Raw genomic sequence first — 26,206 nt, forward strand, 5'->3', positions numbered from 1 at the left:
AGGCCTACTTTTTGGTTTCCCCTCCCCTGCCCTTCCTAAGTCATCTCCCGGTTAACCAGCCATAGTTTTTATAGCACTTCTTGGATAGATAGGTGAAAAGTGATTTTAAGTTTATTTATTTTGATAGAGCCTGCACATGAGTGGGGGGAGGGGGGGGGGAGAGAGAGAGAGAGAGAGAGAGAGAGAGAGAGAGAGAGAGAGAGAGAGTCCAAAGTCCAAAGCAGGTTCCACACCATCAGCACAGAGCCTGATGTGGGGCTCGAACTCATGAACGATGAAATCATGACCTGAGCTGAAATCAAGAGTTGGACACTTAACCAACTGAGCCACCCAGGCACCCCCAAAATTGGTCTTGAATCACATCACCATCTATATTAATTTCCTGTAGCTGCTATAAAAAATTGCTTCAAATTAGGGGGCCAAAAACCCAGAAATTAATTCTCTAACAGTTCTGGAGGCTAGAGTCCAAGATCAAAGTGGTTAACAGGGTAGCACTCCTTCTAGTGCATGGGGAAAGAATTCCTTCTATGCATATTACATCTTCTAGGGGCTCCAGGTGTTCCCTGGCATGTGGCCACATAGCTCCAGTCTTTGCCCTTTCTTCACATGGCCTCCTCCTCTCTGCAGGTTTCTCTTACAAGGATGCATGTCATTGCACTTAGGGCCCACCTTGATAATCTGGGATGTTTTCATCTCAAGATCTTTAATTTACTTATGTCTGCAAAGGTCCAGATAAGGTCACATTCACAGGTTACAGGGACTAGAACGTGCTCATGTCCCGTGGGGGAGTCACTATTCAATACAGTATGCTATCTTATGTAGTGTCTATTTCAATGGTCCTTAAGCTTTAGGAACTGTGAATCACTTCAAAAATATGATAAAATGTATGTAATTTCTCCATAATAAATACACATGTTCCAGTAAATGCATATTTTTATTTAAAATTTCTGGAGATTCACACTTTACTATGACCACCAAAACCCATACATGTATTCTAGTTTGAGACACTTAGTGTATATCTTTGAATGGTGACATCCAAAATTGGCTACCTTTTTCTTTGCGATCTAGTTAATGTAGAATAGGCCTGGATATTGCCTCTTTCATTCTTGATAATATACAGAATTCTTAATTAATGTGTTGTAGGATCATCTCAAGTATTTTTGGTTTCTCTGAAGTATTTACTTACATTAATCACATTGTGTATGAAAACTCTTAAGATGCCACATTATTATTATTTTTTTATTATTTATTATTATTATTATTATTATTATTATTATTATTTAACCTGAGCTGCATCAAGCATCATTTTCTTTATTCAATACTTATGTAGTTGCCAGGGAAGGACCTGACATATCTTTCTGTTACTTCACATTATTAGATTCAGCCTTTCCCTTCAGTCTGTCAAGACCTTTTTGGGTCCTGATTCTGCCATCAAGCATATTGACTGTTTCTTCCAGCTTTGTGTCATCAGAAAATGTGATTTCCAATGATGACCATTATTTTCATGTCTTCAAGTCATTAATAAAAATGATGAACAGGAAAGAGCAGACAGCAGAACCTTGCAGCTGACTACTCATGCCCTCCCCCCTCTTCGATTTTAATGCCTTAATTAGGTACTGTTCAGTCACATAATTTTACTGTCAGATGCCTTGCTCATACCCAGGTAAATCGTGTGCCTCATATTTCCCTCTTCTGTCTGTCCAGTAATCCTTCCATGGAAAGGAATGGCATTAATCAGACATGATGTATTTTATGATCCATGAAATAACTGTAAACTATTTGGAGTAGGTGGAAGTGTTTGGTTTAGCATCACTATTATTCTTCTACTCAGAGTATTCCAATCAGGGAAGACTAGAGGAGGTGATATTTGAATATGAAAAGATTTAGAAAGGTTGGATAGAGACAGAAGAAGACATTTATCATGGTCTTCTCACAGTGGTTTTTGTTTGTTTGTTTCTCCTGAGAGTCTTTCAGTTTAACTCTTCTCTCTTCAAATAAGTAGAAACTTTTAAGACATAACTGCTTTGTTAGAGATTTTAAATGGACTGACTAGTGAACTCTCCATGAAATGAATCAGGACTAGAAGGTGAAAGTACCTCACTGGTGACCTGGCATGGACGTATGGGATTTGGAGACCAATGAATATAGCAAAAATGCAAGAGATCAGAGTAAGCCTAGGGGAGGGATGCTTACATTCACTCTGCTTCACACGGTATTGACCACACAACCCAAGATATTCTACCCCATGGCTTCTGCTACTCAGTGCTGAGCTAAGATTCTTATAAAGATCATACGTTTTTAGTTTTGTTCTTTTAGTATAGTTGGCACACAATGGTACATTAGTGTCAGGTGTACAATATAGTGATTCAGCATCTCCATATGTTATGCTACACTCACTACAAGTGCAACTACCACCTGTAACCATACAAAATGATTACAGTATCATCAACTGTATTTCCTATGCAGTGCCTGTTATCCCTATGACTTATTCACCTCAAAGTCTGTTTTTTTAATTTTATATGTTTTTATTTATTTATTTATTTATTTGTTTTGAGAGGGAGGGAAGGGGGAAGAGAGAGAGAGAGTGAGAATGAGTGGGGGAGGGGTAGACAGAGAGGGGGAGAGAGAGGATCCCAAGCAGGCTCCTTACTGTCAGTGTAGAGTCCGACACAGGGCTTTAATTCACAAATCACGAGATCACGGCCGGAGCTAAAATCAAGAATTGGCCACTTAACCAACTGAGCCACCCAGGCACCCCAAAGTCTGTTTGATCTTTTAGACAAGACCATAAAAAGTTGTATTTAACTTAAAAATTTTTTTTTAACGTTTATTTATTTTTGAGACAGAGAGAGACAGAGCATGAACGGGGGAGGGTCAGAGAGAGGGAGACACAGAATCTGAAACAGGCTCCAGGCTCTGAGCTGTCAGCACAGAGCCCGACGTGGGGCTCGAACTCACGGACCGTGAGATCATGACCTGAGCCGAAGTCGGCCGCCCAACCGACTGAGCCACCCAGGCGCCCATGTATTTAACTTTTAAATTGATAGAACATTAAAAGGCATTTCTCAAGGTGTAATATGTAAGTTGTACGATCTACAAGACAGTCCTATTTATTCATCCATTTCACAATTTTAGTCAACTTCCACCCCTCGCAAAGCATCTTCATCCTTCAGAAAGAAGAAGGGACTGTCCCTTGAGGAGTAGTCTCTTAGGTGTCACCACAAGAACATATGACTGGAAGGAGATGAGAATCCGGGGATGATAAAATGATTAAATCTTGCTGAAATGGAATCCATCCAATGCCTTGAAAGACTTCAGTTGGTTTAGGTTCCCAGAGTGATTGGTCTCCTCTTTATAGCACTATGATAGATATCTTGCATTGTAATTATAAGACATGCCACCCAAGTAGAGTATGGGTGATCAGTATTTTTTTCCATTTTTCTAGAAACCATTGGTCATTCATATGTATAGGGCCATCAACTACTGGGCTTTGAAAAGGTCAGTATTGATTATCTAAGTCACATAGATGGTGTGTTTCTTTACTATACATAAATATGAGTTCCTTTTATGGGGCTACTGTGATTTTTCAGGGAAGGGAAAGGAGGGTGTTATTCATGTGAATTAAACAATAGGAATTTCAACTAAAGCATACTTAGATTCTGTCAGAATTTTGGAACTGGCAGCCACACTTCAGATTAGCTAATTTGCCCCCATTCCCACCATACACATACACATTTACTTTACAGATGAGGAAACTGAGTCCCTGTCAGTAGACATCAGTAGATAAAATACCTGTGCTTGCATTAAGGAGAAACAAGAAGGCTACATGTCAAAATATCAACAACAGTTCTACCTGTTGAGTGTAAGATTTTGAACTATTGGGTGATTTTTTTCTTTCTTCATATCTTTCTGTGTAAGGTTTTGAACTACTGGGTGATGTTTTTCTTCATATCTTTCTGTGTTCTCATTGCTTACTATAAAGTACATATATTACTTTTCCAATTAAAAAATGGTTAGTTTTAAACCCACTATGAATACCATCCCAGTTGGCTAGAGTTGTGTAAATGGTGGACTTTCTCCTTGGTGACCTTCCAAAACCTCAATTTGGAAGAACCTGTTGAGTCCAGGCCGCAATTTAGTCCTCTCGCCCTCCAGTCTTTGTGTATTAGTGACTGACTAGTGGGACCTCTCTGTTTGTCTCTCCCCTGCCTCCCCTAAACACTTAGAGTTTTCGGCCACTTCAGCCTCCGTTCTGAATGGCAGTTGGTGAAAGTGGACTACAAATCTATCTTCAGCCGACGCTGCACCAAGGAAGACTATCAGACCTGGCACCTGCTCAATCAGGTATACCATGTGGTAGGGGCATACTGGCTTCTAGGAAGAGGAACTACCACAAGGCCTGTTTGGTCATCTCTGGGCCTTCCTATTTGGAGGAAGAAGGTAGTGGGGCATCTGAAGATAGTGATGGATTTGGGGGAAGGGTTGGAGTCCACACACACAGGTCAAGCATGCAAAGATGGTATTTAAGGACCATTTTTCACCCTGTGATCCTGATCAACCCGTTGAGATGATTGAATAGTCGAGGGGTGAGGGGGGCAAGTATTACCTCGGGCTTTTGCTCTATCTGTGGAGAAATAAACCCAGACAGCCAGGAGGACTTTCAGTGGTTTCATCATCTCACCTGTTAGTGGGGAGGGTGAGAATATTTGTCAGGCCAGCCTGCAGTGAGATCCCCAAGAGCCCTGGAAACAGGGCCACAGATAAAGGGTGAGGGATTGGGGTGAGTGCCTCTAGAAATGGTAGATATTTGTTGCTTTGCAGCATAGGTAAGACTTCTGCATTCTTCAGAACCATTGCGATCATGTGATTTATACCAGTTTCTCCGCTTTTCTTTGCCCTTGACTGGAAATAAGGACTTGGGCATGATTATTTATCATAGAGAGAGAACTTTTCAGGCCAACTTCAGTTTTACTCTGAAGATGATATGAAAAATATGCCAGAATTGGATTCTTTTCCACCACAATTTCTGTTGAAGTCATTTGGGCAATTTGTAAGTCTGTGACAATGACTTGGAATTTTTGCCTTCTCTCCAGAGGTGGAAGAGAAACAAGATGAAGTAGACATCATTGGCTAAGTTGGGTGTGAGGTAGTGATGAGCCAGCACCTCCTCCATGGTGTTCCTCTTATGTGGTAGTAAAAGACTGGTCCTTTTTCCCTTGAGACTCCTGAATGGTTACTAGGGATGAGATTGGTAGACAGAGTGACCAAAAGAGAATGGAAAGGCCAGCGCTTCCTATAGAGAAGCTGGTTTATTTCACCTTCTTTGTGTTTTTCTTCCTTTCTCACCGTGGACTTTCTTTCTAAGGGGGAGCCTTGCGTCATGGGAGAAAGAAAAATATTCAAGAAACGCAAGCCAGGAGCTCAGTGTGCCCTGGGTCGAGATTCCTCAGGGACAGTGGTTTCAGAGCCCTGTGTCTGTGCTGACTGGGACTTTGAATGGTGAGTCCCATGGCATCTCATTGTCAGTTTCAACCAGACATTTACTTGTTGGGGGGTGAGGATGAAGATCGAGCTGGGGAAAGGGGAGTCATGACCCACAGGTGGGAGGTGTGTTTGCTGGCCTATGGGCCTGACTGTTTCAGTTCCTGGGCCCGAGGGTAACCCTGTACCCCTGGAGGGAGGACAGGAGGAGATATTTTCACAGGGGAGGTCACTGTTCTGTCAGAGCAATATGTCTGAGGAAACTTGTCATCTTCAGTTAGCATCCCTGGGCAAGTACCAGAGAGGTTGGTCTGAGCAGTGACAAAGCTCAGAGAGCTACCACCTTGGACAGCTACCTCCAGATACATTAGCTCAAACTGTGATCTTCCATGTGTACTCTCTCCTTTCATCATTTTTTTTCTCCCTCTAATGACAACCACAAAGAACAACTTTAAGTCTCACCTATTAGCCAATAATTCACAAATTTCCAATATATACCTCCAGCTCTGGCCTCACTGTCCTCTAGGATGGAGACATGTGTGTCCATGTACATACTCAGTCTCTATCTCCCCTTGAATTGCTAGTAGGGATTTCAGACCCAATGTGGCCAAAGTGGAGCTCTTCCTGAATCTTCTACTTTAGAAAGCAATTTTTTCAGCTCTTCTTGAACCCCTCTTCCCAGACCAGTTTTTCCAAACTCAATAAAAAATATAGTTGCTTAAGTCAAAATCTCAGGAGAGCTTGATTTTCCCTTCCCCTTCCTCTTCCCCTAAGGGCCAGGCCATCTGCAAGTCCTTGTGAGTCTTCACCTCCAGAACACATTCTAACCCAAAGTACCTCTGCCCATGTTGACCACAACTTGGATCACTCCCACAATCTACAAACTCTCTCTGCCTCCACCCTTGTTGCCCTAAAACCTATCCTCCTGACAGCAACCAAAATGAGATTGTGAAAACCCAAATCATATATTACTATTCCTATGCTTAAAACACTCCAGTAGCTTCCTCTCTCCCACAAAATACAATGCAGTCTTCCTTCCTTGGCTTGTTCTACTCTACACGATTTGGCCTGCTACCATTGTGCCCTAATTTCCTACCATTCTGCCCTCATTCCCTGTTTTGCAGCCACACTACTGTCTCCTTTCTGTACCTTAATTAATCTAGGCTTACGCCTATCAAAGACAATAGCAAGTGCAGAATTTCTTCCAAATCTCAGCATGGCTGGAACCTCTGGATGAGTCGTATCTCAGCAAAAACATCAGCTTTTCAGAAATGCTTTCTGAGGCCACCTGATCTCTCCTACACCGTGACACTCTGACACCCTAGTTCATTGTCTTAGTATTAGTCACCACGTGGAGTGATCATGTTTTCTGATTGCTTTATTATTGTCTGTCTTTCCCCAGTAGACTGCTATGAGGGCAGGAATTTTAGACTTTCTTCAGTGCCTATCCCATAGTAAGAATTAAGCGGTTGCACCATATTCCCTGAACATTGTCCCTTTTAGGAGAGTCAAAAAAGTATTTCAATTCTGGGGATGGGGGATCCTGCTAGTGATCCCACACTGATCCCTATTAGATGAATTCCTCCTTCTCAGGACAGTCAAAAGGTGAAGTTCAATTTAGATATTTTCATAACCCATTCCAGGTTAAAAGACAAAGCTAAGGGCTCAGGCATCACCCTCTAAACTTGGCAGGACAGCAGCAGAGTTGCATTTGGGCTTTTCTGGTGTCGAATAACAGAAGTAAATCCATATGGATGCAGAACAGCTGCCCCTCCCCAGCAACCTCATTCAGCCTCATTTCTTCCTCTTCCTGAAGCTTGCTTTGTGCTGGAACCCATGTTTTGTTCCCCCCTTTCTGCTAGCACTATCACTGGTAACTGCAAACCAGCTAGATGGCTATGACTGCTCCCTAGCTACTCTGCATCCCTGAACACATGCCTTGGAAAGCTTGACCTCAGTGAGAATCATTAAAATGGGATATGCTGAATGGAATTTAATTTGAATGTCAGGGTCCTACCTGTGGCACTTCTGACCCTTTGGAAACAGAGGATATTTTCACACTTGGGAAGAATAATTTTCAATTATTAACCACAACCCAGAAAAATTGTCATAGACCCCTCAGGATTATGCTGCGTGACATATTGATGTCAGCTTGAATATTCTGAATATGAATTTCAGTCTTCCTTGGGTCCCTCTGAAGACTGACTCCATGGAGGCACACTGCCCTTGCATGTCATACTATTCTCTCCTGTGTCTCTCTGAGCTGTAATAGACCCTTGTCTGCTATTGGGAAACCTCACAATGGAGAAAGAAGAAGAATTATAGCATAAATATTTTTCTTTCAGTAATTCCACTAACATTTACTAGTCTGGAAATAAAAAATCTCAGCTCTGATATTCACAGATTTTGACCTTGGGAAATTTTCTTAATCTCTATGATTTAACCTTCTCGGCAGTAAAATACAGATAATATAACATGTATCTCATTGGTTGCTAGAGAGGAATAAATGAATTAATCTACATCATTAATGTAGGTAAGGCATTCATCCTAGTGGTGTAGGCATCCATATGGTAGCTATTGCTGCTGCTGTTGTTAATCTTGTACCCCACAGTTAAGTAGTCCCCATGGTATTTTTAGCAAGTAAACCAGAGCTTATACATCCAAATGAGCCCTGTCTACAAAGTCATACCTTTGGGTGTTTTTCGTTCATTTATTGTAGGTGGTACTGCTTAAAATATTTCTGAGCTTTTCTTTGGGAACTGCTATCAGAATCCATCTGTAAGTGAAGCAGTGCAAAAAAAAAAAAAAAGAAATTAAAAAAGAAAAAAGCCTTTGCAAGGTGTCCTTTGGTTCTTGCACTTGAATTTACAGAGGTACCACCCGGACCCAATGCTCTGTAACATCAGCATTGTTACTATGACTTTTTAATGAGATGAAAACAAGCATGTGGAACGTAAGCTACTTGACTAAGGTCACATAACAGAGAAATTTGGAGCTCAAATACAAGTCTAGTTAAATCCTATGTTCTTCTCTGTATCATGCTATTTCTCAAGAAATCAAACAAGTCTTATTAGATTCACTTTATGTTTCAAAAGAAACAGGTCCCCAAGTTTAGTTATTCTAAAATTAAAACATCCTCAAATAACGTGGGTGAACTGCTGTTGATATTTTTTTTATTTAGAATGTTCCGTTAACTCTAACAAAATTCCAGATGATGTAGTTTTGACCATTGGTACTCGAATTGTAATAGGTGTATGGTGTTCAAGAGGACCTTATAGAATTTTGGGGAATATGGTATTTGAAGCATTATGTGATTATATTTTAGACCCAATTGTATCTCAAATTAGAAATAATACAGAAGACAGTATGGATGTTCCTCAAATAATTAAAAATAGAGTTACCAAATGATTGAGTGATTGAGTAATTTCACTACTGGGTAATTTACCTGAAGAAAACAGAAACACTAATTTGAAAATACGTATGCACTCCTATATTTATTGCAGCATTATTTTATTTTATTTTATTTTATTTTTATAATTTTTGTAATGTTTATTTTTGAGAGGGAGGGAGGAAGGGGAGCAGGACAGAGAAAGGGGGACAGAGGACACATAGCAGACTCTATGCTAATAGCAGATAGCCCGATGCAGGGCTCGAACTTGCAAACTGTGATATCGTGACCTGAGCCAAAGTCGGGCTCTTAACTGACGGAGCCACCCAGGTGCCCCAATTGCAGCATTTTAAATAGCCAAGATATGGAAGCAACGCAAATGTGTCCATTGATAGTTGAATGAATAAAGATGTGGTGTGTGTGTGTGTGTGTGTGTGTGTGCGTGTGCATGCACACACACACAGTGGAATATTACTCAGCCATAAAAAAGGATGAAATCTTGCCTTTTACAACACCATGGATGACCTAGAGGGTGTAATGCTAATTTAAATAAGTGAGTCAGAGAAAGACAAATACCATATGATTTCACTAATTTGTAGAATTTAAAAAAGAAAGAAACAAAAACACAAAAAATAACAGATTCTTAAATATGGAGAAAATAAGAGGGAAGCTGGGTGGTGAGGGGGATGAGTAAACTAGATAAAGGGAATTAAGAGCACTTGTATCTTGATAAATGCTGAGAAATATGTGGAATTGTTGAATCATTTTATTGTACACCTAAAATTTATATAACAAAAAAAGCTGATTATACTTTAATAATAATTTGAAAACGAACCACTTGAGTCAGAGATAGGATAAGCAAACAAACACCCAGGACTTGAGGCTGGGTTAGTGGTCAGAATCTGAGAACAAAAGCAAAAAAAAAAAAAAAAAAATCGTGTGGCCTAAAAATATTTTTGCACTACTTTTGAGTAGAGAAGAAAGTTTTATTTCTGAAATTTCTGTTGTTTTTCTACAATATTTTATATAAACAACTACTGAGTATTTAAAATTGTTTTGTTTTATAAAAAAAATATATTTTTTTCCATCAAATACAGTTGTTTGTCTTCAGTGCTGGAAATCAGTGCATGGCAGGAGTTTCATAGCCCTATCTCCTCAATGGTCCTTCCTACCAGGAAGCGTTATTAGCTAAAGAATCTGAAAAGCCCAGCTCAGTTAGTATAAGTAATTATTATGTGCATTCTACCTAGTTGTTTGCCTAAGCCAAATCAGGTTATGTTCATCTGATTGGTTCAAGCAACTTTTAAGTGTCAGAGACAGCAGGGAGAGGGTATAACCTAGTTTTAATCAGATTAGTGTGTGTGGGGGGGGGGGTTGTTTATGGGCTGGGGAGGATGCATTAAACGTCTTGATTTTGGTGGAAAAGTTTAGGAGTATAGCCTAGATCCACAAAGGGAGAGTATTTTCAACCTATATCTTTTCTTTGTTTGAAGAGGGAAGCTTTTACAGATTCTCAGAAGCATTTATTTGTAGAATAATATTCACCCTTTCCTCAGGAGTACATGTCAGTATTAAGCATGAATTTTGCATAAATATTGATGTTTCTACTTAGTTAGCCTCATGCTTATTCTAGAGAGCCACTTCCATTGTGGCACTGGTGAAGGGCCAGGCATGAATCATCCCTGTGAATTAAGTTTGTCAAGGGCTAGTGAGTAGTCAGAAAAGGGAGTATAAGGGCCTTCTTTGAAGTCAAATGAGGCTTCTAGGAAGGAGTGGCCCTCTGAGAGATGCAATTACCTTTGTTCAAGGAGAACCAGGTTGAACCAGGAATTATGTTTAGTCATTCTCTTTTCTTATTCACCCAACCACTTACTCAGCAATAACTTTTGCTGAGCACCTACTACTCACTAAGTCCTTTAGATGGATTATCTTACTTTTCTCAGCTAGCTTCTGGAAGGAGAGTCTGTTACTGTAGGCCTTTGATAGATGAAGAAATGGATACACAGAGAGGTTAAGTAACTCATTCAAAATGATAATATTCTGACCTGAGAGTTCTAAGTCTGGGTGTGTTTTAGTGCTTCCTTCCATGTGCAGTATGGTTCCACATCTATAGAGGGAGTTTATCAAGTGGTAACATAGAGGGGAAGAGAGATGGGGATGCCGCAGTGCATAAGTGCAGGGGTGTCTGAAATCAACCATTAGTATTCTGCATTTAGAGTACAATCAAGTATATTTTTCTATAGACTAGCATTGTGGAAAAAGCAAAGGTGTAAAGCAGAGTTTTGAACTGAAAGAAGGCATAATTGCAAATAATAAGGAACATAACTAGGGGCTGAATTTTACAATCCAGACCTATATTATCCAATATAGCAGTCACTAGTCACATGTGGTTATTTGCATTAAAATGAAATTAAATTACACATTCAGTTCTTCAATTGTACCAGCCATATTCTGGGTGTTCGTAGTCACATGTGGCTAGTGGCTACCATATTGGATAGCATAGTTGTAAAACAGGAAGGTCTTTCAGACAGCCCTGGTCCTTCCTACCTGCAAGTGCCAGAAATGATCAGAGCAAGGAGTGTTGAGGACTGGAGTAATGACAGAAGGCTTACTGTGGAAGGTTGTGATGGAGCTGTGTAGACTTGGTGCCAAGCACAAGGGAAAAGGGCAGCACTTCAGAGAATGCAGTTGTGTGAAAAGGTTGTTAGAGGGCATGAGGCTTGATAAAGAGAAATACTTGAGGGATGCTTGTTGGGTTTTTCATACAATTTCTGAAAGAGTTTGGATGTAATCGCCTTTCTTTTAGCCTGTATTTAGGCTTCTGCCTTAGCAAAATGTTAATGATGTTAATTATTATCCCATCGTTTTTGTTGCAGTTGCTTCTGTTTGTTGAGTGTTCACTCTGCATCTGCCAAAACTTTCTATCTGCCCATTTCAAACCAGCATGTGATCCTGTCTCATTAAGTGGGACAGAGACATCCGGGGAGTACTATTCCTGGAATCTCAACCGCCAAATGGGAGAATGGAGGGCCTGGGGGTCACTGAGGCAGTGATAGGGCTCTGCATGGTCTGAGAGTAGAAAAGCCCCAGCAACTGGGCCAATAGAAAGCATGACTTCTGGGCTGGCTCCCAGAGTCTCAGAATGTCATTCCTGGGGACCAGGGGGCTCTCTCTTATGATGATTAAATGGGTGCTTCATTTACTAAATCTGAGGCATGGATCAGGAGTCCCAAGTATCACTTCCATCTGCCATTTCCAGCTGTGTACAGTCTTGAACAAGTCACTTCTCTTTTGTTTCTCCCTTCCAACCTACCAGTTGAGAGGATTAGACCCAAGGAATACAAGTGTCACTGACACGCAGAAGCTTTGTGATTTCTGAAGCTTGTCTCTTCCCTCTTTAGATGGTCTAAGGCTCCTCCCTGAATGGGATTTGGAGGACATACGTCTCCTGGAAATGGAGAAGTTTCCTCCTAAACTTTTAGAAGTTCTAAACCCTTTTATAGTTAAGAAAGATGCAGAGGTGACTTATTTCTGGAAGGAAACTGCTGGTGTGTTTGCAGAAGCTGTGGCAGCATACTTCCCTGAGGCAAATCAGACTTTCTGGTACATTCTCTCCAAATGTCACAATTCAACAGAAAAACACCTCTTCCCCAGAAAGTTGGAGCAGCAGCTGGAACTGCTTGGTTTTTTTTTGTTTTTTGTTTTTTGTTTTTTGTTTTTAAAATCATGCAAACTCCAGAGCTGGGGGGTAGGTTGGGCAGAATGAGATTTTAATATACATTTAACAGAAGTTAATGAAGAAGTCCACAGCTTGGAGGCAGCCAGTGATGTTTCCATTAATGTTATTAAATATTAATGAGGTGCCTTTTCTCTTTGGGGCAAAACAGCATCCCTGACGCACCTTTTTTAATTACTGCATTGCTAACAGGTAGCAGAGCTGAACAGAACTGCTAAAGATGGTTAAAGATTTAGGAAAGAGCATTAAGACATTCCTTTCCTTCCCAAAGCTATTAAGGAGAGCACCCTTCCTTCAGAGATTATTAATATTTCTTAGGGTTAGCAGGACATTCAGTAGATTTAGTTCATCCAGCAGTTGGAGAATTGTCTAGAAGCATTGCAGACACACCACAGCCCAAATGTTTCTACTGATAAGCAATGCTTAGAAATCAGATATTCTGGGGGCGCCTGGGTGGCGCAGTCGGTTGAGCGTCCGACTTCAGCCAGGTCACGATCTCGCGGTCCGTGAGTTCGAGCCCCGCGTCAGGCTCTGGGCTGACGGCTCGGAGCCTGGAGCCTGTTTCCGATTCTGTGTCTCCCTCTCTCTCTGCCCCTCCCCCGTTCATGCTCTGCCTCTCTCTGTCCCAAAAATAAATAAAAAACGTTGAAAAAAAAATTAAAAAAAAAAAAAAAGAAATCAGATATTCTGGTGGTGCCTGGGTGGCTCAGTTGGTTAAGTGTCCAAGTTCGGCTCAGGTCATGATCTCATGGTTTGTGGGTTCCAGCCCCATGTCAGGCTCTGTGCTGACAGCTCAGAGCCTGGAGCCTGCTTTGGATTCTGTGTCTCCTTCTCTCTCTGCCCTGGCCCCACTCATGCCCTCTGTCTCTCTGTCTCTCTGTCTCTTTGTCTCTCTCTCTCTCAAAAATGAATAAACATTAAATTTTTTTTTTAAATAAATCAGATAGTGCTGTGCTGGTAAATATTTAACTACTAGCTCTCTTGGAACAAATAAATAAGCCCTCATTTGTAGCATTTGCTGATTGCTTTAAATATCCCCAAATGTGGCCAATTTCAAGCTACCAGCATGACGCCAGTGAATATAGAATTGAGAAGAGATGTACAGAAGCACATTATGTAGTATTTTTGTCCTACAGGTACATAGATGCAAATGACCTCAGGAGCATAGATAAAATAATAATACCTAACATTTTATATATAACAATATATTATTATTATTAGTAGTAGTAGTAGTATAACAAATACAGCAAAATATAAGGGGTCTCTGTGCTTTATGTATTTATTTTTAAAATATATTTATTTAATTGAAATTTGATATAACTTATTTTTTTGATATTGGCTGTGTTTAACAACTATTAATTAGCTGGCAAAATTCCTGAAATTTTAAGTCTGTTCCCACTGGTGGTTACCAACTGTCACAATACTGAGTCCGCATTGAACGTGCGGGCTGGGAGATCTCTGATCATTGATCAGGAGGCATGGCAAAAGATTTGTTTGACGGACACGTCCCTTGCTCCTTATTTTCTTCCATTTTCATTTAAACATGGCCATATCAAAGCTGGTCTTGAGTCCCACCTTTCTGGCTTAGGCATCTGTCTAGCACTTGGGATGTTTTCTGTGGTCCACACTGGAAGGTGAACTATGGGTTCACATCTCCCTGCAGAGATAGACCCAATGTAATGGAATAATAAGTGTGATTACTTTTAAAACATAATTGGAGTATTCATTCACCCAGTAAATATTCAACACCGACAATGTCCTAAGTACTGCTCTGAACTATTATATTGCCAAACAAAACCAACAGAGATCTCTGTATCTTCAATGTTTCCAACATGCTGTGGTCACAAAGATTCTGTCTGGGGAATCAGCGAAGGCCTCCTCTGATTAGATACTGAAGACGAATACTAAGCAAACTACCAAACACAGACAACGTTGAGTGCTTCAAGCCCAGGGAATAACATATGCAGAGACAAAGGGTTGAAAATTTGGCCTGGACTGTTCAGGTATGAGTTTGGTGTAGAGGAATATGGTGAGGAAGTAAGGTGATATGGAACTGAGAGAACAATTTCTATAATCTCCTCCATCAGTCGGTGCTTCCTAACTGTACTGCTTCATACTGTATTTTCATGTTCTGCCTCATGCTGTATTATTCTGTTCTTTGGTTGGATTTGAGGCATGTTAGGTCTCTTTCTCCAAAGACTAAAAGTCCTTGTAGGCAAGGATTGTAATACTTCTTCCTGAGGACAGTGCACATATTGAGTCATAAATAAATCTAGAGTTAAACTTGTATTCCTACCTCCCTTTCATTCCTACCCTAGTCACAGACTGTTTCCCTCTATTTACATTGGACTTTAATTAAATCTTGGCTCAAAGAACATGGGAACAGAAAAAGAAAGGAGGGGTAGGTCTGGAGAGAGTGACTTTCCTTGCTGTTTTATGTTTTATTAACACTCAGTGGATCAATATTCAAATGTCCAGATTGTTCTGCCCAGTCTGTGGGTTTCAGGAAACCCTTGGGTGCTTAACTTAGAAGCATGAATTCTCCTGCCAAGTGAAGACACCCTCAGTGACCTCTGGTTGGTTTCAAGAGCAATAATACTTATTTTATTGCTCTTTTTCTACCCTGACATTTATGCACCTGGGAGCCTTATGAAACTCCAAGAAGTAAGGAAACACCGGTCACATTTCAGACGGGGGCCCTCCTCTCTACACACTGGTCTTTTACTTCATTTTGGAATGGGAGGAATGCAGGAGGGAATCATACCTGATTTTCTTTCTTTATTTTATTACAGCTAGGCTTTTATGAAAATGTGGAAAAGAACCTCAGTTTGTTGTTTTTTGTAGGGTAACAGGAGACCTGTGTTATATGTATTGGGGACAAATTGAATGACTGTTTGTATATATGTGAATGCATATTCCTTCCCAAGGAATATAAATATATATATATATATATATATATATATTTACATATATATATATATATATATTTACTTGATGACTTGTGCCTATCATATTCTTGATATATATATTTATATATATATTTATATATATATAAATATATATATAAATATATATATAAATATATATATATTTATATTCCTTGGGAAGGAATTTGTAGGAAAAATTAAAATAAAATCTATGAAATTAATTTTGGAATAACACCTGTGGAATTTTATCCAGAAATGAATCTTGACCTTTAAAATCATCCTCTTGCTTATCACCTACTTATGTCAGTAATTCCACTGTGATCCAGAATATGCTTTTCAGCTCATAGCATCCCTGACACCCAACCCCAGCCAGTGTACCTGCTACATGATGTATATCCATACCTCTTTTTAACCTGGAATATTTGTTTGATAATGCATTATTTCTTCCGTACACTGGATTTCCAATGATTCGAGATTATTTCTAACTCTAAAACTTCATATGAATATTTGCTGTCACTGGGAATATTTGAAAGAATGCAATGCAGCTTTTTGCAAGACCGTAGAGATGTATTTGTGTTTGTGTGTGTCTGTGGGTGTTTTGGCATTTGTGCATCTGTACTAGTGTGCAATATTCATTTTCTGGACAGTGACTACGGCTATGAGAGACACGGAGAGAGCCAGTGTGTCCCAGCTTTCTGGTACAACCCAGCATCCCCATCAAAGGACTGCAGCCTTGGTCAAAGCTACCTTAACAGCACTGGGTAAGTAAAACACCTGAAGGAACTCTATTCACTAGTCTCCTGTTTCCCTAGATTGGGATCAAAGGTAGCATTTCTTCTGAAGCAAGAGAGAGTATGGATAGTTTGTTTATAGGTGGCTTCTGAGGAAAGCTGAGGCTTTCTTTAGCTGAGAGTAGCTTTAGGGGGAACATCAGAAATCTACCAGATTTCAATACTTTTTTCCATTTGCCTCTGACAGACCATAGCTATTGTTTCAGTCGGGTCTTCTTTGCTGGAAAGAGATGCCACCTTATTTTTTGAGCCCCTAAGGAAATAAAGGAACACAAGTGGTATGCAGATATTACAGTGCTCTCTAGTGATAGATGAACAGAAGCTCTCCTAGACTGTGATGCTGGCAACTTAAAATGAAAATTTACAGGTCCCATTCTAGAACCTCCTGGAATAAGAAGGTCAAGGCATACTTTGTTTAATTGTCACACTATGTATGTGTTTCTCTCTTTGCTCACTTATAGTTACTCAGATTTGTGGGGGAAAAAAATATTTCCTTGAAGACTTATCTTCCCGTCTTTTACTACCTCCATGGTGCAGAACAGATTTGGCAAGTGGATTGGGGGTCTAAGATAGCACTTTTCCAATTTTAATGTGTTGTAGATCACCTGGTGATCTTGTTAAAATGCAGCCTGTGATTTGGTAGATGTAGGGTGGGGCTGAGATTCTTCATTTCTAAGAAGTTCCCGGGCATCATTGGCATTACTGGTCCTAGGACTTTGAGTAGCGGAGGACTAAGGTGTTCTGGACTCCAGTCTCAACTCTTCCAATGGGTCCTCTACCGTCTCACACAAGTTACTCACCACCTCAGTAATTTTACCTTCTCTGACTGTAAAATACTGAAAAGGTACAATCTACCTAAGTGATGGGAGAAAATGATTGAAGAGATGTGTTGAGTGGTCTGAGCTACTGAAAGACAAGAACTTTTAGTTAAATACTTGGTTCTTAGGGAGCTGTTCCTGGGTCCTGAGCTGGGGCTTAAGCACTTTTGATGCGATTTTATTGTGGGTGTCTAGTTCAGGGATTTAAGCCATTCAAAATACAGATCCAGAAGCATGAACTTTCAGAGATATGGTAGAAGAGAACACAGTGCTATCAAGTTTGAGGAAGAAGAATATGATAGGCACAAGTCATCTGCTAGGCCACCAAATCCCAAGCCAGAGCATACCTTGGACGGAACTGGAAGAGAATTACATCACAACACCACATATGATCATGTGACACGTATATGTACACCCAATTTAAAGCAAGTTAGGTATACCAAAATCCCAAATAGCCAATCAAATAAATTAGGAAGCTGAAAAGGAAAGATAATTCAATTTTTTCCAAAAGATTTACTACAACTGTGTACACATACCTCTGTGTTGCTTAAATGTTGGCTTATATTATAGGTGGTCAACCAGCTGGCCAGTTGAGGTTGAAGAGAAAGAGTAGATGATATCAAGTTTGCATTAGGATATGGTACCCACCAAAATATCTGCCATAAGTAAAAATTAAATATCTTGTAAATGATTAAAAGTCAGCAAGAAAGTATAAATTGATTACAAAAGTTTGATGATGTAGACTGGTGCTGACCAAAAGAATTATAATATGAACCAAAAGAATTATAATATAATATAATATAATATGAGAATTATAATATATAATTTAAAATTTCCTAGTAGCTACATTAAAAATAATTTTAAATGAAAACTTAATTTTAATAAGATAATTTACTTAACCTAATATATCCAAAATAGTATCATTTTAACATGCAAGACTAACCACATTTTAAGTGCACAGTAGGCACAGGTAGAAAGTGATTAGCATATTGGACAGCACATCTGAAGACCCATTATGAGCTCAGTTGGCAATTAAAAAAATATTATGTATCTACAAAGGGGTATATTGTAATTCTATCTGAGGCAGTAACTACACACAGCATTTGCTTAACATCCTCCTGAGATCTTTGGGTGGAGATAGGGCTGGTAGTTCAGCAGTGTTTGGGGGGTGACGGATGGAGAGAGGACCGGGGGAAATATCAGGTATAGTGGAGGATCAATATTATTCATAAAGAATTGTCTCTCATCTGCTTTCATTTGAAAGGCAATCAGAAGAAGGCAGCATGGATGGTTTGGTTAATTACTCCTGACATACAGGGTGAAAGAAGACATGATATAATGATGGTGGTGGTGACACATTTATATTTTGTGGTTTTACCAGAATGTTGATTATATGCAGTCTTACAGATAGTGGAAATAATATTTTCCGTGCAGGTCAGGACTGTGGACAAGCTCTTGGCTTCATATGCTGGGATCACTCATGAAGTGAGATGACATGGCATCACTATGTGCAAAGATGCTCTTGTCCTGAAAGGCCACACTGCTTTGTGAGGAGTTTTCCCCATGCCCACTTCTTCTCTGAGCTGATTTTTCCTCAGCAGGATTTAACAGGCATTTCAAATTTGTGCTTTGGAATTGGCATTTGTGTTGAGTGGGAAGTGAAATATTAGTAAGGAGAGAAAATGTGCTGTGCAAGAGCCCCGTGGCTTCAGAGCAAGGGCTATTAGGTATTAAAGGATGGAATGATGTCCTGCAGGTCGAGGGAAGACAGGAAGAGACTTCCTGATGAATCAGAGTTGGAAGTCTGATCTTCTAGGTGATGGGCATTGAAGAAGGCATCTTTTGGGATGAGCACTGGGTGTTGTATGGAAACCAATTTGACAATAAATTTCATATATTAAAAAAAAAAGAAGTCTGATCTTCTAGATGGTTTTCGGTACAGAGAAAACTGGAGATGGCCTTAGATAACTCCAAACAAGTCCCTTCCTCCCTCACAGAAAGGAGCACTTGCTTTTCTTACTTCCCTCGTCCAGTGGGTCAGCCTCCTTCCCTCTTGCATGTGAGTCACGCATTGATTTTTCTTGGCTAGTTTAGACACTGATCTGATCTGTGGCTCACCAGGTAGGATCAATAATAATGTTTAAAGAGCTGCTCTTCCTCAGATGGAGGGATAGCAGTTCCTCAGCATTTGTTTGGCTTCTTAAAGGGCTGTCTTCTTTGAGACTCAGTGTTTAGGAGCAGCTGTGCAAAACGTCTCTCACTCTAGCTTTCTGGTATCCTTTTCTAACATGCACACACACACTCACCCCACACTGCCAACAGCTGTCAACACTCTTTAGGTACCGGAGAATTGTATCTAACAACTGCACGGACGGGCTGAGGGAGAAGTACACGGCCAAGGCCCAGATGTGTCCCGGAAAAGCCCCTCGAGGCCTGCATGTGGTGACAACCGACGGGCGCCTAGTAGCAGAGCAGGGGCATAATGCGACCTTCATCATTCTCATGGAGGAGGTAGGTGTTGTCCTGGGTCTCTGAGGTCATAACTCACTGCTCCCAGGGAGGGAAAAAAGAAAGATGATGTACCCCCCCCAGGTGCCTGTACCAGAGTCAATGGTCAGAAGACAGAAGGGATAAAAGAAGGCTTGGACATTTAGGGACCCTCTTCCCTCCATCACTTGGCACAGACCTGGGCTGCAGGAGACCCACTTGGCTCAGGGCAGATGCAGATCTGGATATGTTCTTTGAGATTCCCCTTTAGGGCCTGCTTTGTTGAAGGAATATTTATCACCATAAGACCATATGCTCTAAACTTTGCCAGAAGAAGGGAATTCGTATTTTTTCTGTTGCTCCCAGGAGCCTCTTTTGCTTTTTTCCTCATACTTAACCCCCCTGATTAAAAAAAGCCCACAAGGCTTTCAAAGAGTCTTGAGAGTGAGGGTGAGTGTGGGGGAAGATTATTGCAATCTTTTAAACATATATGTATAAAGAAGGTCACATTAGTTGCTTTTCCATCAACTGGCTGCTCCATTATTTCACTTTTTAGTGTCTTCTGCAATTAAGGCAGTAAAATCAGCCTGCATCCATTCATTCCAGGGTGGAAACAGCTCTGTCTTACACTTCTTGCTCCCTACATGAACTACTTTATCCCTTTCCCAAACCAGAGAGCTTTTCAGGCACTCCTTGCTGAGGGGGTGGGGCAAAAAAGCTTGCCTGATTTACAAAGACCTCTAAATGTGTATGCAAATTGCTTTGAGCTCTTCAGATCTTGGAAAGAGACCACAGCAGGCCAGGAGGGGTTTTTTTTTGTTTTTTTGTTTTTTTTGTTTTTTTCCCCCAAATGTGAATACTTTAGAAACCTTTAAAGTCTGGGCCATACTGAACAGGATGGTGAAGGTTCCTTATCCTGGGTTGACAGATTCTTCAGCCTTCACCCACACTGGGCACTTGAATTAAAGGACTTTAAGATTCAGAGGAGGTCACTATCATATTTCCACTAGGGAGTTTCCAGGACCAGCACTATAAAAACCTTCTCCTGAATGGATGTGAAGAGCCATGATCTTATCCATTTGAATTGCCTCTAGTTCATTTCCACTTCAATTTATATTCATAAACCCAAGGGTAGTTAACATTGTGCAGGGGGCAAGGGAGCACCTATCAATATTTCATTCACATCTGGGTTGCCATGGGGGAAGAGATGGAACATGAAACTGTGATCAATGCACCTTCACTGGACAGAAGGATTGGCTCATAATCCCAAAATGATGTATATCCTTTTTTTAAAATTTCATCAACTATGTTTGTAAACAGAGAGATCCAATTCTTCTTTTTCATCGAGGATCCTTGTTTTGTGGTCAGGTTCAATTGCATTTATCCAAAGCGCTGACCCAATATAGTGGGAGGAAGAACAAGGGAGGGTAAGCTTCAGTATCCGCTCTTAAGAAGCTGAGCATCGGCTTGGGGCGTTCGGATGACCTCACCAGAACTGATGGCATCATGCCTCTAGGTGTCTCCCAGGGGGCTCTTGGCCTTCCAAGAGGCAGAGGGATCTGTGAGCTGGGATGATTGGAAAAGGCTTCAGGGAAGAGGGGCTTAGGCAGGTTTAGGGAAACCCAAGGTCAGCAGAGCATGGATGTAATTTTAACTGGTATGTAGTATCCATGTGTAGCCTGGGAATAATCATCCTACCTCACAGAGTTATTTTGAAGGTGTGGTATAGAGTATGTGTTAGGTGATAAACATAATGCTTGGAACATAATAATAAATATTAAAACATAGGAATAATTATATATAGTTCTAGCATTGTAGTTGAGAGCATTAGTGTTGAAACCAGACTGGCTTGGTTCAAAATTGGTCTCTTCCACTACTAGCTGTGAGTCTTTGGTCTACTTATTTATTTTTGTCCCCATTTATAAAATGGGGAAAGTAATACTTTCTGCATTAGAAAGTTGTGAGGAGATCAATTGCTTGGAACTGAAAAGAAACTTTGTAAGTTAGCTGTTACTACTATTGCTGTTATTCTTATGACACAGGAGAGGAATATTAAAGCATGTGTGTGCCTAGAACTCCCTAGAGGCTTTACCTTGTCCCCTTGGGCCCATGTCAGAGGCTGCCCTGAGCTTGGGCTTACGGGGACAACAGATCCATAGGACCTCCCCATGATGCCCAGTGGATATCATATAAGAGTCTGATGGTTGTGTGCAGGGTGCTTCAGCCCTGAGAGAGTCTCTAGGTCCTCAAGAGGGTGATGCAGAAGGCACAGGACCAAGCATCCAATAGGACTCAGACTGGACATGTGAGTGAGCCCAGGCCCACTGCTATTCCCCCCGTGCAGGGTGATCTCCAAAGGACAAACATCCAGCTTGACTTTGGGGATGGGATTGCAGTGTCCTATGCTAACTTCAGCCCCATCGAGGATGGCATCAAGCACGTGTACAAGAGTGCGGGCATCTTCCAGGTGACGGCCTATGCAGAGAACAACCTGGGCTCAGACACAGCTGTTCTCTTCCTGCACGTGGTTTGTAAGTAGCATGAGCCTTCTCCTTTCTTATGTTCCTCCCAATTGACAACTGGTGTCAAGACTTCTGGGATGCAGAGCTGAGACTAGCTTTGGTATGACTGCCACCCTTTTGTAATGGCCCAAGTGGAGAGACTGAGATGTGTGCTCATCTGTGTTTCAGTTTTCTGACACCGAAGTAGATTAAATATCTTGAAAGTTTGGGGAATAGCATTACCAACTGGCCCCTCCTTTTCAGTCCCACTACGTCCTGATGGATGTATGCACATGCAGACACACATTCAGGTGAAAGTCATTTCACTTTGCTTTGGAGAGTCCTAAGAATATAGGAAGAGGAAGCTCACCTGGTTCACGGCCACACGGTCACTTCCAAGCTACTATGAGTGAAGGCAGCCCGAATCAAAGTAAATTTCTAATCTCTGTTAGAAGAACCAAAGAAGGGTTAAAGAAACATGTACGGATTTTTGAAAATGTAGAACTGAGCACACAAAAGAACCTAATTCTTATGGCCAAGATTACTGTAAGTTCACTCCTATTGTAAACAATTCTAAGGACTCTCCAAAATGTTTTTGTTGACCTGGAACGTATTGCATTACTATTGACTGTCGCTTGGCCCAAATCAAAACAACAGCTGAAGTTCCAAAGTACTTTGTGTGTAATGGATACGTTTTGTGTATTTGCTATCCTGGGACTTAATTCATGTAAAATGAAACTTAAATACTATGATTTTAGCATGTTGGGTCAAGACATGTTATGGGGCTGGTATTGATTTCCTATGCCTTTCTCAGTGATACTCATGGGCCTAAGGAATTCTGTGGTTCTAATTTATATACCCCATGATGTTTGGGGAGTAATATGCTATATATGGTAAAAATTATATGTCCCCAAAGAGTCTAGGTGAATGCAAGAAGTGTCTCCACCTCAGTGATGATGTAAACTCCACTTTATAAGCTGCCTACATTTAAAAGGCTTCTGGAAAACAGTAAGCTATCTAGTCATCTAGCATTTTAATCATAGTGGTAGCACAAGGGCCACCGGTGATAGGGGAAGAGCACTGGGGGACACCTGGATGATAGATCAGTTACATCGCTAAAGATGCCAGGATACTTGGCCACAAGATAAATTATTTCTTCTCTGGATCTTCTGAACTCCAATTTCAAAATGGCTTAATTCTAACTGGTACTTTGCCTCACATGGCTCTTGTAACAAATAGGAAATGTAAATAAAACACCCAATTATTTACTAATTTATTCAACAAATGTTTGTTGGATCTGAATATATGTAAGGCATTCAGCAAGGCACCGCGGAAGTAACAATACAGATATAGCCTGAGTCTTGAAGACTTTACATTCTAGTGGGTGAGGGCAGGTGCTGCTAGAAATGGGCCATCAATAGCCCTAGTGGTCCATACTACACCAATTATCCTCATTCTGTGCCAGAAGCACCAGATCCAAAACCCAGGTAGGTGGCATGCAGGGTGTTCATGAGTCAGGGTTTAGAACAAAGGGACCTCTGTTTGAAATCTGATTATATCCCTTTGTTAAACATCTAATACTGATCAACTTTCTTACTCTACAAACTTCTGATTGCTCATCTTTAATAGTTAGGTTATAGGGAAGCTATGAGAATCAAATTGGATTATGAATATGGTTCATGGGTCCCCAGGACCACCCCCTTGGGTTTGTTGATTCACTAAAAGGACTCACAGGACTCAACATATTGTCATACTCAAGACTGTGATTTATTACAGTGAAAGGTGACAAAATAAGATGAGCAAAGGAAAAGGGCCAGAGGGCAAAATCTGGAGGAAGCCAGTCATGATCTCCAAAGAGTCAGCCCCTATCATGGTGTCACCCAACATGGGTAATTCCTCCAGCAAGGAGTTCTAGAAGCACATGAGAAGGGCTCTTTACCAGAGAAGCTGCTTAGAAATACAGTACCCATGATTTTTTGGGAAGGACTGGTCAGGTAAGCATCTCCTGCCTAGTGTATGCCAGAATTCCAGACACCCTAAGGAAAATACATTCTCAGAATAAACCATATTGTTGGCATAAACTATCTAGACATAGTGAACCACTCTTAGCAGTTAACTGTTGAGTGGAAATACTCTCAAAGCCAAGTTTCCAGATGTTATCAAGAGCCAATCTTGCACACAAGTCTTTCCAAGGATGGCAATTTCAGGTCTATGTTAACATTTTTCTGCACAGTATGCAAAATGCCACTTAACCACCCAGCTTGGCACATGATGAATGTTACCTGTTATAGTAATTACTAAGTACTACCTACTAACTTTCTGCCTGACACTTCTGCTGCATTTAAAAATGAAGACAAAGAGGGAAAATTTACTTTCCTCTCTCCCACCCATATTCCTAATTCTAACAATAGCGGACCTTACCCGAAGGGTGCAAAGACCAGTGTATCTTAGTGGCAAAAATCACAACAGCAAGGAACTGATTTATACTGTGGGTTATGTGCATGAAGGAGGAAATGTTCCTTGAAACTTTTATCATGCTCGTAATTCCCTCCAAATCAATCATGGCTGCATTTACCAGACAGTTATTATAGTGGAAACTGCTCTTGGCCTCACCTTGGGCCATTAGCTAACAAAAGTAGTTGTTAGCCACCCATAATAACCAATCTCGCACAAATTATTAGATTTTTATCAAAAAGAGCACTGTTTGACAGTGAGGATTTTATGAGTTGGCTGTGCTCCCTCCTGAATCCTTCCTCTCTCTTCTCTCTGGTCACTGGTATATCCCTAGGTTGAAGCCCAGAGCATCTGGTTCAGGTTCTTTGCCCTACAAAGCTATTACATGTTGGGGTGCCTGGGTGGCTCAGTCGGTTAAACATCCGACTTCGGCTCAGGTCATGATCTCACAGTTTGCGAGTTTGAGCCCCGCATCGGGCTCTGTGCTGACAGCTGACAGCTTGGAGCCCGGAGCCTGCTTTGGATTCTGTGTCTCCCTCTCTCTCTCAGCCTCTCCCCCCCCCCCCTCTCAAAAATAAATAAACATTAAAAAAAAAACTATTATGTGTTGTTGTTCCTTGAGATTCTGTTTACCCAAACATGCTTGTCTTGAATTTGGAAAAAATGTGATTATGTTTGATAGTGTGCCAATTCATGGAAACTGTATCCCTTTGTTTGCAATGAGTTTAGGGAGAAGAATATCTCCTTTTATCTTTTTGGGCATCAAAGTACCTGACAGTGTGTAGCTGGGCCAAGGCCCTTGAGTGACAGAAAGCTGAGAAGAAGTGCCAGGGCCACAAGCCATTAGCAGTATCATCACTTAACTGTGGAAAGGCCTGGGATTCTGATGAGCTGGCCAGGGGAATAAGCTTCCTGCATTATGAGGGAGGGATATAACAGGAGAATTGACTTTAAGGGTAAATGGTCCCTTTCCCAGCAGGGGAGGAATGAGCTCTGTATCTGGGCACAGAGAAAGACTCTGGGGTGTTATTGTAAACAGAGTTCTCATCTCCCTCCTAGGACATGGCTGGCTGGGGGCTCCTTCCCACTGTCTCATTCTCCTCCCCATGAATCAGTAAAACACAAACAACAAAGAAAGGTAAATCATATAAGGTCCTAAAAATGACTAATTAAGTCACAAAAGTAGCCAGTGCTTTCTCATAACTTGTGGGTATTTGTATTTTCACCAACAATTAAACCATACAAAAATAATTGAGCAGAATTTCTTATTGAAAATAGTTAAACCTTCGGGGGTGCCTGGTTCAGTCAGTTAAGCATCCAGCTTCAGCTCAGGTCATGATCTTGTGGTTTGTGAGTTCGAGCCCCATGTCGGACTCTGTGCTGACAGCTCAGAGCATGGAGCCTTCTTTGGATTCTCTGTCTCCCTCTTTCTCTGCTCGTGCTTTCTCTCTCTCTCTCTCAAAAATAAATAAACATTTAAAAAAAATTTTAAGGAAAATAGTTAAACCTTTAGCCAAATGTGTATCTGAAGTGACAAGGTTGAAATTATTTGCTAGAAGAGACTATTTGCTGGAAGAAACCTTGAGGGTTGTATGTCTGTGGTCAGGTCAGAGAGCTGTAATC

General features: G+C 40.8%; 1 protein-coding gene across 6 annotated transcripts in view; it reads left to right on the forward strand.

The window, feature by feature from the left end:
- The window catches only part of SORCS3 (sortilin related VPS10 domain containing receptor 3), a 589,476-nt gene that overhangs the window by 535,975 nt on the left and 27,295 nt on the right, over nucleotides 1–26,206 (forward strand). For all 6 annotated transcript variants that reach the window (XM_042960443.1, XM_042960447.1, XM_042960446.1 and 3 more), the window contains 5 exons: nucleotides 4,227–4,344; nucleotides 5,366–5,499; nucleotides 16,180–16,293; nucleotides 19,481–19,652; nucleotides 21,973–22,159. In XM_042960443.1, the coding sequence (XP_042816377.1) occupies nucleotides 4,227–4,344; nucleotides 5,366–5,499; nucleotides 16,180–16,293; nucleotides 19,481–19,652; nucleotides 21,973–22,159 (725 nt within the window). The remainder of the gene's footprint in view (nucleotides 1–4,226; nucleotides 4,345–5,365; nucleotides 5,500–16,179; nucleotides 16,294–19,480; nucleotides 19,653–21,972; nucleotides 22,160–26,206) is intronic.

Source organism: Panthera tigris, chromosome D2 (assembly GCF_018350195.1).
Source record: "Panthera tigris isolate Pti1 chromosome D2, P.tigris_Pti1_mat1.1, whole genome shotgun sequence".
NCBI lineage: Eukaryota > Metazoa > Chordata > Mammalia > Carnivora > Felidae > Panthera > Panthera tigris.